Source organism: Microcaecilia unicolor, chromosome 1 (assembly GCF_901765095.1).
Source record: "Microcaecilia unicolor chromosome 1, aMicUni1.1, whole genome shotgun sequence".
NCBI lineage: Eukaryota > Metazoa > Chordata > Amphibia > Gymnophiona > Siphonopidae > Microcaecilia > Microcaecilia unicolor.
In genome coordinates this window covers 539,172,593-539,188,213 of record NC_044031.1, presented here as the reverse complement: position 1 = coordinate 539,188,213, position 15,621 = coordinate 539,172,593, and the positions used below count along the sequence as shown (strand labels likewise).

Here is a 15,621-nt window from a genome sequence, read left to right as displayed (position 1 = left end):
TGATAAAAGGTTGTAAGTGATGACATGACATAATTTCTGCAAAAACTTCAGTGGTTAAATTTAAAACTCTGTGTCTGATTTTCAAAGCCCTTAAGGAAATGGGCCATAGTATTTGAAGAAGAATAGGATCTCCCTTTACACACCTCCAAGGTTGCTAAGGTCCTCCCAAGAATATCCCTAACCACACAACTCCTCCAAAGTAAGTCATGTGATGTGACATCTGCCAATAAGCCTTCTCCAGAATAGTCCCTACTCTCTGGAACACATTCCCTGTATGGCTTTACTTAACACAAGAATCTCTGTACTTCAAAAAGTCGGTGAAAGCTTGACTATTTTCCAAAACCTTTAATGGAAGAAGTAACTAACTAGATATTCCTTGTGTGTGTGACTAACAGTGGCTGCACATAATTTAGCAGGAGTTGATGATTCACTCCTACTGTAGCTGAGATCATTTTTATGTACTCTTTTTTTTTTATTTTTTTTTTTATTTCACGTGCAACTTTTCTTAAGTTAGTCACCCTTGTTTTCTATTTAACTCTATGCTATCTACTTTTAATGTTTGTAGAGTTGACATTGTCAGTAGCATGCTATGCTATAATGTGTACTGTTAATTGAATATCTTCTTCTGTTGTAGTTGTCTGTTGCCTATGTTCTGATTATTCTTGCTCTGCATGGACTTAGGTCAATTTCTCAAAAAGGCGGTAAAACAAAATCTTAATAAATAAATAAACAAACATACAAACAAACCCTTTAAAACTTGGGGAGGAAACTACCTACCTCCAAAATAGAAAACTATTTGAGAATGATAATGAATCAAGCACTGATCTGATCAATATATTTATGATTAAAATCTACTTTTAAATATTTACCTCATAGTGATTAATATAAAAGTAGCTTTAACATGGTTTATGAAGACATTGACAGTACTAAAATGTATACGTGCATACATACACGTTGTGATCTAATAAGCCTAGTTCCATTCAGAAAATAGATTAAAATACCCCTTTCTGTGGCTCACCAAGTACCTGCTCTGTTTTTTTCTGTTGGCAGATGGACAAACTGAATGACCTCTTCCCCCCTCCCCCAATAGGTGCTCACCCTGTTTTGTGAAATACATCTAAAGTGTGCACAAATTGTTTAGATGAGTGATTGTGCATTTATTATGCTTTCATTTGAAGATGGAATTGTTTCAGTTTTACAGGACGTTAAACATTCCACTGCAGTGACCACTAGGCAAATTCAGGAACATGCTTGGTGCTCTGTTGGGTATGCCCATAATACATGCAGCTGTCAGACAGCCTGGTATCCACTGTCACTTTCACTTCTTAGGGGGGGTAGGAGCGGGTCAGTGACCACTTAAAGAGGAATTATGCCTTAAGCTCTCCATTGGTCATCTGGTCAGTCACCATAACGTTTTGTAACTTGGACGTGAATTAAAATAGGTCTAGGCTAAAATGTCCTTTTTTTTTTTTTTTTGCCTTGGATGTTTTTTCCAGTTCCATTATCACTGAAAGGAATCCAACTTTTCAGCCCACCTTGGTCCAGCTCAAGTCCCGCCTCCAGCATACCCCCTTGCTATTTGGACGAACTTGGTGAAAAACATCCCAATTCTGCCTTTTTGAAAATTGCAATGTAGATGTTTTCAGCAGATGAACATTTTTCTGGCCATTTTGAGATGTTCATCTGCTTTGAAAATGAGCACCGTAGTAACATAGTAGATGATGACAGATAAAGACCTGCACGGTCCATCCAGTCTGCTCAATAAGAAACTCATAGCATGTTTTGCAGTATGTTCTTTATCCTCCTCTGTTCTTGCCATTTTCAGGGCACAGAAGTCTGCCTGACACTGGCCTTATTTCCCAATTACTGGAGTTACCATCTAAGCACTACTAAGTTTTGTTTTGCTTCCATTCTGTTACTTTTTGTCTCCACCACCTTCTGCAGGAAGGCATTCTGGGCATCCACTATCCTTTCCTTGAAAAAGTACTTCTTGACATTACTCCTAAGTTGACACCCCTGCAACCTCAATTCATGTCAAGCTTCTACTGCCCATCACACAAGAACACACATGCATGTACAACTCATCCATCTTTACTTCAGCTCTCCTTGTCTTCATGAAGTTTGATTTTAACATGAAAATTTTGCCAGTTGTTAGGGGAGAATAAGTTCATGGTGACAGTAGTAAGCCGAAAGGCATATATATCTCGCATAGATTGTTGTAGGTTGTAGGTAGCAAACTATCACCATAGTTCCAACAGTGAGGCTGCCTCAGTATCTAGTGCTGTGATCTGCTATGCAGAGATCCTGGGTTCAATTCCCAATTAAGGTTTCTGCTCATAGAACCATTTAAGGCTGGAGATGCTGTGGAAGTAGTGTACACAGCTTTGGAGAGGAAATCTCTTGGTCATAGTTCTGCAATGCCTCCTAGTATAGTGTTTATGAAACTTGTGGCTGCAGTCCCAATATCACAGCTACAGAAGGCATGCAACCCCAGGATGCCTACCTTTCCATCCATGCTGTTGCTGTCAGACTTCCTACAGTGTCACAGCTGACAATGCTGTCATGCCCCGCCTTCCATGGAGCCCACACTGGCCTAATTACAGCATGGATTCACTGGGAGGCACAGGCTCCATAGATCACAAACAAAAAAGTAGATTTAGCAACCCTCATTTGGGGTTGTGAACTATAGTTTGGGAAATCCTGACGTAGCAAATGAATATATGGCCCATAATTGCAGGCTTCTGGAAGTAGCCCTCATGCATGAGCCCTGGATGTGGACTGTAACTGCAAAAGAGACTTAGATTTTAGCAAAGCTTTTGACACGGTTCCTCACAGGAGGCTCTTAAATAAACTAGATGGGCTGAAGATACGTCCCGAAGTGGTGAACTGGATTAGGAACTGGTTGACGGACAGACGACAGAGGGTGGTGGTAAATGGAGTTCGCTCGGAGGAGGGAAAGGTGAGTAGCGGAGTGCCTCAGGGATCAGTGCTGGGGCCGATTCTGTTCAATATATTTGTGAGTGACATTGCCGAAGGGTTAGAAGGTAAAGTTTGCCTATTTGTGGATGATACTAAGATTTGCAACAGAGTGGACACCCGGGAGGGAGTGGAAAGCATGAAAAGGGATCTGAGGAAGCTAGAAGAATGGTCTAAGGTTTGGCAATTAAAATTCAATGCGAAGAAATGCAAAGTGATGCATTTAGGGAGTAGAAACCCACAAGAGACGTATGTATTAGGCGGTGAGAGTCTGATAGGTACTGGGGGGGAGAGGGATCTTGGGGTGATAGTATCCGAGGATCTGAAGGCGACGAAACAGTGTGACAAGGCGGTGGCCATAGCGAAAAGGTTGCTAGGCTGTATAGAGAGAGGTGTGATCAGCAGAAGAAAGGAAGTGTTGATGCCCCTGTACAAGTCGTTGGTGAGGCCCCACCTGGAGTATTGTGTTCAGTTTTGGAGGCCGTACCTTGCGAAGGATGTTAAAAAAATGGAAGCGGTGCAAAGAAAAGCTATGAGAATGGTATGGGATTTGCGTTCCAAGACGTATGACCAAAGACTTGCTGACCTGAACATGTATACCCTGGAGGAAAGGAGGAACAGGGGTGATATGATACAGACGTTCAAATACTTGAAAGGTATTAATCCGCAAACAAATCTTTTCCAGAGATGGGAAGGCGGTAGAACGAGAGGACATGAAATGAGATTGAAGGGGGCAGACTCAAAAAAGATGTCAGGAAGTATTTTTTCACGGAGAGGGTGGTTGATGCTTGGAATGCCCTCCCGCGGGAGGTGGTGGAGATGAAAACGGTAACAGAATTCAAACATGCGTGGGATATGCATAAAGGAATCCTGTGCAGCAGGAATGGATCCTCAGAAGCTTAGCCGAAATTGGGTGGCAGAGCAGGTGGGGGAAGAGAGGTTGGTGGTTGGGAGGCGAGGATAGTGGAGGGCAGACTTATACGGTCCGTGCCAGAGCTGGTGATGGGAGGTGGGACTGGTGGTTGGGAGGCGGGAAATACTGCTGGGCAGACTTGTACGGTCTGTGCCCTGAAAAAGGCAAGTACAAATCAAGGTAAGGTATACACATATGAGTTTATCTTGTTGGGCAGACTGGATGGACCGTGCAGGTCTTTTTCTGCCGTCATCTACTATGTTACTATGTTACTACTGGGTCGAAAACAAATCTCAATGGTACCGTTCTTTGTTTGACAGATGATTAGCAAGCTGCTCTGCAGAAGCAAAGAACTGACATGTTAATGGCAGTGTTAATCCTCCAAAGAAAGGATTACATGGTTGAAATACAAGATATCATCAATATAACAAAAATATATCCCTTTCCACTCAAACAGTAAAAGAAAAAAAATCAGAATAAAATACTGCTAGAAATATTTTTTTCTGTCTTTTTAACATTATGGGGTATGTTTTTAAGGCACCTGTAAATTTAAGGTGCATTAGACGCTAACACGCCTATACATTTCTATGGGTACATTAGCGTTTAACACGCGTACACCATTTATGCACGTTAAACATGCTAATGCACCCATAACGCTGCTTAGTAAACCTAGCCCTACATTTGTCTTTCAAAATAATCGCTACAATTGTTGATAATGCTACTGATGGCCTTGCTGAAGCATATCTCATTGTTTTTACAAAACAATCCATTATCAGAAGGTGAGAGTGAATTAAATTGTAAATGGGGGTTCATTAAAGTTTGATATAGTTCTTTAATAAACTTCATTTTTTCTCTACAGTCAAAAAGATGGGAAGAAAAGATGCTTCAGCGACAAGATTGCCTGTTGATCAGTACCGGAAACAAATTGGTAGGTCACATGGATTACTTTAAGGGGTAGAAGGAGAGACTAAGTTAATGTCTGTGTGCTACTATAAAACAGGCAGCTGAATCAGTTTGTTTAATCTTCTCCAAATACGTGACAAATTATTAACTCATAATGTATTAGTCAGATACTTTGCAATGGTATGAAAGCCAGGGTAAAAGGAACACATGTGAAAGGCAGTGCTTTTGTTTGTTAAAGAACAAGGATTCCAGAAGTTGTAGCATTACATTTTTTTTTAATATTACATTTTTAACAATACAAAAAAGGAAATTCCACATTACATAAAAAGCAACATAAACTTTACCATTAAAAAAAAAAAGGAAAAAACAGTTCTCTGTAATGAGGTATGGATTATTATTGAGACTAGCTCTGTGAGTTGGGAATTGAATTACCCAATTATCAGTGATTCACAAAATCGCACCCTATCAAGTCCACTCCTTATCACAAAATGCTAGAAACTTACCCTTCTAGTTATAGCATTTTAAATGCTGTGTGGTGCTGTTTATGATTGCTGCATCTGGAAGGGACTGAAATCCTCCACACGTGTATCATATAGCTCTTCCTAGTTAGTTGACCTCCTGTCCTGTTAGTAAGCTCTCCTGTCTAATTGTTAATTGTCTATGCAGTTGATGTTCTAAATTCTGGGGTTTTTCAGAAACTATACAACAAAATGTGAAAATGTCCAACATATTGGGTTTTTGCTTCTTTTATTATTTTTCATTCAAAGTCTTGCTCACAATAGAAACACACAGGTTTTAGCCTTTACAAGTAGTACAATTGAAAGTTTATTTAAATTCAAAATTGATGACCTGTTGTGAAAGGAAAGTATGCACATCAACTCAGCAAGTTAGAATTTTGTGAAAATGGATGCACAGAATGGTTTCACATGCCCATTTTCACACACACAAAAAAATTTTACACCTGGCATAAACTTTTTCTGTAGAGCTAAATCCAAACAAATTTGTGCCCATAGCAAACTTTCACTTGAACAGGCCCCTAGCCCATGGGATATCCCATGAATTATTGTTTTCTTAAGAAGAATGTGTTATAAGTACAACTGGTGTTTCCTAAATAGTTTATGCTGTACAGGAACTGTTAGAAAATGATTTTTTATTTTACTGTTGGTAAGATAAAAATATTGATCCTGAAGTTATTGAGCAGGTTGTCACATGTAATTCAAATGCTTCCTTTTTATTCTTTCAAATCCAGTGTATTGGAAAGACATCACATGTAAATGAAACAAGAATGTCTATATTTATTTGTCTGGGGCAGAATAACTCTTTGAAAATTTGATGCAATGGAACCAAGTTTGGCATGGATAAAAACTGGTGCAAAGATGTAAAGTTTGAAAATGGACAATACTGGACTAGGAGTTCCAGAAAAATAAGCTCCCCCCCCCCCTTCCCAAATGTCCCAGTTCATTTCTCTGGGTGAAGCAGTTCAGTTTCTGCAGCATAGAAACTTTGATAGAGTGAAGTAACTGGGAACTACGCTTTTCACATTGCTTTTGACTCATGTATACACCTTAACGTTTTTTTTTGCCTTGTCATACCCATAATGTAAACCGCACTGAACCCTGAAAAAGGGGATTTTAGCGGTATACCAGAACTGATTTGATTCCCCCTTTACTCTTCTGATCATAGAGCCTGTACATGCACACAACACACAAAGGGACTGAAAGCAATTCCCTACCACTGATGGTCTGCTGTTTAATTATTCATATGTGTCTTTCTTTTTCTTTGTTGTTAACTCTACTGTGAAACCTATTGACTGAATTATACAGTTGTATTAAGTGTACGACCAAATAATACCCATTGCCATGATTTTTGCATTAATGTCTGGAAGCTAAAAAGATGGTTAATGTGCTCAAATATTTTTCGGTTTAAACCTGTGTCTTTAGTTCTTCTCTCTTCTGTGAGTGAGCTTGCCCTGCCTGCTTTTTGGGTAGGATCCAGCCAGTTTTGGGTTGGGAAGACTGCAAGAGAGGTCCAGTCACAGAGAATGTGGGTAGAATCCAGTCAGTGTGAAGGAGGGGGGGGGGGGGGTTGGTACAGTGGATGTCTGCACTAATAACAGGAATAGGGGGATAAAACAGGGAGCTTTTCATGAGGTAGGGTACAGGGAGAATATGTTCTGCAGTAGGTACCTTGGAGATGTACAGTGAGGGCCCCAGGAGGGGGGAATACTGAGAGGAAATAGAAATGAGAGAGGGATAAAGAGGAGGGGAGGGCTGCTGCTGGTTGATGAAGAGTGTTGTCAGCTGTAAAAGCTTTACCTGATGATGGATAGAAGTAAGTAGCAGGCGGCAATACAACACTAGACGTGTGTTTGTGTAAAGCGCAAGAGAGTGAATTTCTGATCTTGTCTCTCTCATGTGGGGCCAATGTCATATTAACAGAGTTCAATTTAAATTGGAGAAGTCCACTGCTAGAATATGGCCATGTGTATACTAAGTGGAAGGAAATTTTCACTCTAGGGAATTTACTTTTTAACATTATTTATCAATGACCTGGAATAACGAGTGAGGTAATCACATTTGCTGATGACACAAAGTTATTCAAGATTGTTAAATCGCAAGACAATTGTAAGAAATTGCAAGAAGACCTTATGAGACTGGGACCCTAGGCATCCAGATGTCAGATGAAATTTAATATGAGCGAGTACAAAGTGATGCACGTAAGGAAGAACAACCAAAACTATAGCTACATAATGAGGGGTTCCACAGGAGTCACCATTCAGGAAAAGGATCTTGGTATCACTGATACATTGAATTGTTCTGCTCAGTGTACAGCAATGGCCAAGAAAGCAAATAGAATGTTAGAAAAGGAAAAGAGAGTAAAAGAGAGGATATCATAATACCTGTATATTGCTCTCTGGTGTGGCTGCACTTTGAATATTGTGTACAATTCTGGTCACCACATCTCAAAAAATATATAGCTGAATTTAAAAAAAAAGTAGAGAAAAGTGTGACCAAAATGATAAGAGAATGGAACAACTCCTCCTATGAGGAACACCTAAAAAGATTAGGTCTCTTTAACTTATTGAAGAGACAGCTGAGGGGACATGTGATAAGAAGTCTGTAAAATGATGAGTGGAGTAAAATGAGTAGATGTAGTTATGGAAAAAGTAAACAAGTGATTCACAAGAACTAGGGGGCACACAATGAAGTTACTAAGTAATTTAAAACAAATCAAATAAAATATTTTGTTCACCAAATGTATAATTAAGTTTTGGAATTTGTTACCAGAGAATGTGGTAAAAACCATTAGAATAACAGGATTTAAAAAATGTTTGGACAAGTTCCTGGAAGAAAAGTCTATAAATCATTAAGGTGGGGAAAATACGCTGCTTATTCCTGGGATAAGCAGCATATAATTGATTTACGTTTTTGGGATCCTGCCAGCTACTTGTGATCTGGATTGGCTGTTGTTGGAAACAGAATACTGGGCTTGATGGACCTTTAGTTTATCCCACCACAGCAATACTTATGTACTAATGTCCCCAGTAACAGTATAGAAATATGAAAAAGAGCAATATTTGGAAAGCTGTGTACAGTAATGCCTGCAGTAGGAAAAACAAAGTTCTGGATCTGTAGGCTGTAATGGAAGAGGATGGCTTGGATTTAGTGATGCCCATGGAGACATGGCTTACTGGATGTATGACTTGGATATAGTTTTATTAGGCAATAATCTATTCAGGAAGGACAAGTTAGGAAGAAAGGGAAGAAGAGTGGTGGTAAAGATAAGTGACAGAATTGCAGGACTTGGAGTAAGGAGGAGGCAGTGTGGGTTAATTTGGAAAGAGGGAATGGAACATCAGTTTATATTGTTGTAAGATTCAGGCCTTCCTCACAGGCAGAAATGGACTGAGATTTAATTGAAGATTTATAATATGGCAATGAAAGGGAAAATACTAATATACCTAGTCAGACTTGTGAGGTTTTTTTTGTTTTTGTTTTTTGTTACGTTTGTACCCCGCGCTTTCCCACTCATTTCTTGTACCAAGTAGAGTGCTGCTGAGCCTGGTACTCAGACCAGATTCTGCTTGGCGGCCGGACAACCCCGGGTTTCACCTGCGCTGACCACCGTTCCCCTGAGGTTGAGCCCCTAGGTGCGGGCGGCCTGCAGGACTTACGAGATGGAGGTGGAAGCGGGGTGGTGAATGTATTGGCCAGGCAGGCAGCAGGTCAAGAGAGTAATCCAGGTACAGGCAAAGTCAGTAGGCATACAGCAGGCAAGAGAGTAATCCTGGCACAGGTAAAGTCAATAGGCAGGCAGCAGGCAAGAGAGTAATCCAGGCACAGGTAAAGTCAATAGGCAGGCAGCAGGCAAGAGAGTAATCCAGGCACAGGTAAAGCGAATAGGCAGGCAGCAGGCAAGAGTAATCCAGGTACAGGCAAAGTCAGCAACGAGGGACAAAGTAGAGATGAAGCAAACTACTGAACAAGTAATACCTACCAAAGTAGAAGCCGAAGCATGGAGTCCAGGAAGAGCTCAGCTGATAAAGTGCTGGCAGGGAGAAGGAGCACAGCCATAGGAACAGGAGCAGGGGAAGGAGGAACCAGAAGACCAATAGGAGAGAAGCAAGGGAAGCCAGGCAGAGAGAGAGAGCAGAGCCAGGTGCATGGAAGCAAAGCAATCAAGGAGCCTGTAGCCAGAGAAGAACTACACACACATGGCTCAGGGCTGTGCCAGTCAAGTGTGTGTAGACTGGACCCTGCACAGCCCGAGGATGCAGCTTGCGTTGAGGTAGGGGACATGACACTAGTGCTTACAATTGGGGAGAGTCTTTATGATATTATAGTAGGTGAACATCTGGCAACCAGTGATCATCGGATGGTATGGTTCAATATTAAATTACAAATAGAGAGGATTTATTCTGAAGTGAAGGTTCTAGGCTTTACAAAAAACTAACTGTGTCAAGATAGGGGCATACCTCAAGTAATTATTAGCTAGATGTGAACATTTTGGAGTTGGCAGTGCACAAAACTACTACTACTTATCATTTCTATAGCGCTACTAGACGTACGCAGCACTGTACACTTGAATATGAAAAGAGAGTCCCTGCTCGACAGAGCTTACAATCTAATTAGGACAGACAAACAAGAAATAAGGGAATATTAAAGTGAGGATGATACAATAAGGGTTCTGAACAAGTGAATAAGGGTTAGGAGTTAAAAGCAGCATCAAAAAGGTGGGCTTTTAGCTTAGATTTGAAGACGGCCAGAGATGGAGCTTGACTTACTGGCTCAGGAAGTCTATTCCAGGCATATGGTGCAGCAAGATAAAAGGAACGGAGTCTGGAGTTAGCAGTGGAGGAGAAGGGTGCAGATAAGAGAGATTTACCCAGTGAACGGAGTTCCCGGGGAGGAATGTAGGGAGAGATGAGAATGGAGAGGTACTGAGGAGCTGCAGAGTGCATGCACTTATAGGTCAAAAAGAGAAGTTTGAACTGTATGCGGAAACGGATAGGAAGCCAGTGAAATGACTTGAGGAGAGGGCTAATATGAGCATAACGACCCTGGCGGAATATTAGTCGTGCAGCAGAATTTTGAACAGATTGAAGAGGAGAGAGATGGCTAAGTGGGAGACCTGTGAGAAGCAACTTAAGGTAACTATTTTAAGGATAGCAAACCTTTTTGTTAGGAAAGTGAATAAAAGTAAGAGGGAAAGAAGGCTCATTTAGTTCTCAAAGAAGTAGTTGAGAAGTTAAGGGAAAAGATTAGTTTTCATAAATTATAAGAGATTATATATAGCAAGAGGAAGACAGGTAACAATGTCAGGAAAAGCGAAGAGATGCATGTGGAAGAAAAAAAAGTAGCCAGTATGTTAAAATAGGGGAGGGAGAAAATCAAGACCTTTTAGATATGTTAGTGATTGGAGGAAGTGTAAAAATGGCATTGTAAGACTCAAGGGAGAAGGGGAGGAAGCATGTAGAAGCTTATAAAGATAAGTGGAATTGCTTAACAAATATTTTTGTTCTGTGTTCACAGAGAAGGACGAAGAAAATGATAAAGGGGATGGGACGACTTCCTTATGAGGAAAGGCTAAAGTGGCTAGGGTCTTCAGCTTGGAGAAAAGGCGGCTGAGGGGAGATATGAACGGGTAGATGTGAAGCGTCTGTTCACACTTTCCAAACATACAAGGACTAGGGGGCATGCGATGAAGCTACAATGTAGTAAATTTAAAACGAATCGGAGAAAAGTTTTCTTCACTCAACGTGTAATTAAACTCTGGAATTTGTTGCCAGAGAATGTGGTAAAGGCAGTTAGCTTAGCGGAGTTTTAAAAAGGTTTGGACGGCTTCCTAAAGGAAAAGTCCATAGACCGTTATTAAATGGACTTGGGGAAAATCCACTATTTCTGTGATAAGCAGTATACAAACAAAAAGAGCAATACTGGGCCTTCAAGATTAGGACAACAGGAGTGCATTATTGACAGGTGACCGACACGGGTCGTGTTTCGGCATCAAATGACGCCTGCCTCAGGGGTCTAACGACAAAACACACAAAAACATATTAAAATAAAAAACAGAAATCAATTTATCAAACAGTTGAATAACAACAATAATATTGTAATGGTATTTTAAAACAACTAATATTAATTTATAAAACAATTATATTAAAACATAAAATACTATGGAAATGTAACATCACTGAAAAATGTATGTAGAATAATAATAATTTCTAAAAACTCCTTAAAGCAAAATAAATTACAAATATAGAAATAAAGTACATAGATAACATAAATATCCATGCATACCATACTGTGTACATGTAAAAGCACACCTGGACCATCTTTACCCTTCCATTGCTTGACCAGAGGCATTCTGGGAATTGTAGTGTTCCCCAGCAGCAAAGCTCAGCTCTTTCTTTTCCTACAGTTTTCTTGTGGGAAAGGGGAGCCTTCCTAAGGCCTTAGGGCAATCTTTACTCTGCTTGTCTGATCACAACAATACACATATGCACATACGTGCACTCGTGCTTGTACATATAAATATACAAAATGATTAGAAAGAATTATAAGAGCCATGCTCTGAATGTCTTCTCTACCTGTTTTCAAATGACTTTTATTAACAGCCTGTCCATTTTGTTGAATTCAGTTAGATCTATAGGATTGATAATGTGCATTGTATATCAATTGTGTAATATATTGTTCTATTCATTTAAATTGTAAGAAGTGCATTTTAAAATGTATGAGTTTAAGGAGTATTGCCAGCATTGGAATTGTCAAGCATGCCTAAACTGGCCATCTTTAGCTTTCTTATTTATTGTGACAAATGTTTAGGGTTTTTGTTTGTTTTTTAGTTTCTTCAATTGTATTTTTTCAAGCCTGAATTCAGTAAGCTTTTCACTCATAGACACAAATGGAGAAAGATCTTAATGGATCAAGCTATTTGTGTTGTTACTATACCATGGGGCTCATTTTCAAAGCACATAGACTTACAAAGTTCTATAGGTTGCTAAGTAACTTTGTAAATCTAAGTGCTTTGAAAATATACCTCCATGTATTCTTCAACATTGCTCTCCCATTGCTTAGGTTTAGACTACATGTTTATAGAGAGGAAGTGACATCACCTAGCATGGTGGATGCCTGATTGAGCTTTGCCTCGGTCACTGTGATAACCCCCTCCCAATCATTCTGTTTTAAATCCACTTAAGCACTACTTACCGCTGTGAGTATTGGAACACTCCCTGCATTCAGTAGCTACAAAAAAACATGGTAGCGAGGTGAGAACCCTGGCCAAACTTGGAGAGAAGGTGTGTCTTCGCAGCTTGGCCACCACCCTGTGAGCATGCACATGTGAGCCCACAGCCCGAGGAGATGGTGGATTTGGAGCATGAGGTACCAATGGAGGTTACAGTGGAAGACCTACACTCCTGCTTCAGGGAGCTTAAGATGGGGATAGCATCCGTTAAGACTTAGAGGCTGTTCAGGAGATTAAATTGGATCTGGCTAGCATGGATATGCGCTTGGATCAGGTGGAGGAGCGTGTGGACCACTGTGAGATGACAGCTGTGGAGGTGCAGAGAGCGGTGGCGGATCTCCAGGACAAGCATCAGGCTCTCGTATACAAAATAGAGGACCTTGAGAATCGCAATAACATCTGGGTACGTGGTATCCATGAGTCCTCATCTCCCCTTATGCTCCTACCCGTAACCTCAGCTCACAGGACAAATCCCTCCTCTCAGTACCCTTCTCCACCACCGCCAACTCCAGACTCTGCCCTTTCTGCCTCGCCTCACCCTATGCTTGGAATAAACTCCCTGAGCCCATACGCCAAGTCCCCTCCCTACCCATCTTCAAATCCTTGCTCAAAGCCCACCTCTTCAATGTCGCTTTCGACACCTAACCATTGTACCTCTATCCAGGAAATCTAGACGGCCTCAATCTTGATTGACTGCACTTTTAGTCCTTTAGATTGTAAGCTCCTTTTAGCAGGGACTGTCCTTCTTTGTTAATTGTACAGCGCTGCGCAACCCTGGTAGCGCTTTAGAAATGTTAAATAGTAGTAGTATTAAATGGACTGGAAAAATTCCTCATTTTTAGGTATAACTTGTCTGGAATGTTTTTACGTTTGGGGAGCGTGCCAGGTGCCCTTGACCTGGATTGGCCACTGTCGGTGACAGGATGCTGGGCTAGATGGACCTTTGGTCTTTCCCAGTATGGCACTACTTATGTACTTATGTACTTAGTAATATAAGGATTTGGCCTGGACAATTGAACAACTGTACAGCTCACTCTTGGGGATTGAAGGTGAGAGCTCGCTGAACCCTCCCTTGCTTGAGTGGGTCCATATGACTCTGGGACTCCGCCTGGAGGGAAAGCCTTGAGATGTGGTGGCCTGCTTTCTGTGCTCCCCTGAAAAGGAGATCATGCAGCACAAAGTGCGGGAGAAGGGCCATCTGCTTTGGAATGGACTGTTGAGCTTTTTCAGGATCTGGTTGCAGTGACCTTGGCCAAGCGCCAGTCCTTTTGAGAGGTCACCCAGGCTTTTGTCCAGATCCAGCTGTGCTGTCGGTAGACTTTTCCTTTTGGCTTATTGGTGATTCTTAATGGTGTCTCTATCAAATCCACTACCATGGCAACAGTGTGGGATGCTTTGCAGAAACTTGAGGATCCAAATACCTGCAGTGGATCAGTGACAGGAGGGGTATAACTAGTGCCTGAAGGCATTCCGGTGGCGGGGTGTTGGAGGCAGACCACGTCACCAGTGTTAGGATTCCATGCTGCATCCAGGATCTGAGGGCTGCCCCTGATTCTGCATGAATCACTACGAGAGAAACTACACTGGCTTCCACTTAAGGAACGCGTCACTTTTAAGGTATGCACATTAGTCCACAAGATCATTCACGGTGAAGCCCCAGCCTACATGTCCGAGCTGATAGACCTACCACCCAGAAATGCTAAAAGATCAACCCGAACATACCTCAACCTCCACTTCCCTAATTGCAAGGGCGTGAAATACAAGACGCTACACGCGTCAACCTTTTCTCACATGAGCACGCAGCTTTGGAATACACTGCCGCGCAACCTAAGAACGATTTACGAACAAGCTTCCTTCCGCAAATCATTGAAGACCCACCTGTTTGAAACAATCTACGGAAAGAGCCAAAACACATAGAGTCCACACTCACTGTTCATCAATGCATCATACAACCACTTCTGACCCTCATCCCCCTTAATTCCACATCACCCATACATGTACTCACAGAAATATGTAAACCATATGTCTTTGTGTTTTATTACTGCCCTTTAAGCTTCCCATTGTCTCCTTCCAATGTTTCAGTGTTGATGTCCCATTGTTATATTCCTAACGATACTTCAATGGTCTCGCATAACCTGTACAATGTAACCCATAACCAAGTTGTACAATTGTATTTCCATTATTCATATCTTATTGTAAGCCACACTGAACCCGCAAAGAGGTGGGAAAATGTGGGATACAAATGCAATAAATAAATAAATAAATAAATGACAGTCAGCCGCGAACTCTGTGATGGTTTTCCTAGGATGCTTGTTGAAAGAGTGATATGTTGGCAGTGGAGATGTTCTGCTTTGTGTGTGGGTGTGTGACCTTGTTGGCTGGATTGATGTCTGGTGTGTGTGGGCTGTTTTATGGATGACTGTTGATCTCACGGGGAAGTGGTTCTTTTTAGCAAATGTATCTTTTTTTATGTGTATAGTTGACTCAAAGGGGTTTCACTTCCTTGCATGGAGAAATGGGCTACAGGAGTATGCCTACCAAGGTTTTGGGGGTTGTGAGAGGATGGGTTGGGGGGTTGTATGTATGTATTGTATAGGTTAGGTTTCAGCAGAGGGCTACTATGGGGAAATTTGAGGTAAAAGTTGTGTCCTATAATGTTCGAGGCCTTAACTGCCCGGCCAAGTGTAGCTTAATGGCTGCGGAGGCACATTTGTTTCATTCAAAAGATCTATGTAAGGGTCATTCCATGCCAAGTGGTCTAAACCTTCCCACCATCATGTCTCCAATTTTGTTCAAATTTTATCTGTTGCGCGAGTCAGGTGTTAAACGAAGTTTCCCAAAATTTGAGGTCTCTAACTGCAATAGTTGCAGATCGAGACCCCCTTTTCTGAAAGGCTGTCAGTCCATGAGCGCGCGACATTTACCAAAATGCCATATTTGGGGTCTAATAAAATCCAAACACATAAGAATGGCTAAAAAAATTCAAATCCTGTACAGTTTGTGATGCTAATTCCGATGAAATACATTTTAACATTATGGATGCAAAATCCAGTCAAACAAGTTGACTCAAAGTGTGCATCAAA

General features: G+C 41.2%; 1 protein-coding gene across 1 annotated transcript in view; it reads left to right on the top strand.

The window, feature by feature from the left end:
• The window catches only part of TRIQK (triple QxxK/R motif containing), a 147,893-nt gene that overhangs the window by 20,696 nt on the left and 111,576 nt on the right, over window positions 1–15,621 (top strand). Inside the window, exon 3 of the mRNA XM_030189750.1 lies at window positions 4,749–4,817. Within this exon, the coding sequence (XP_030045610.1) occupies window positions 4,749–4,817 (69 nt within the window). The remainder of the gene's footprint in view (window positions 1–4,748; window positions 4,818–15,621) is intronic.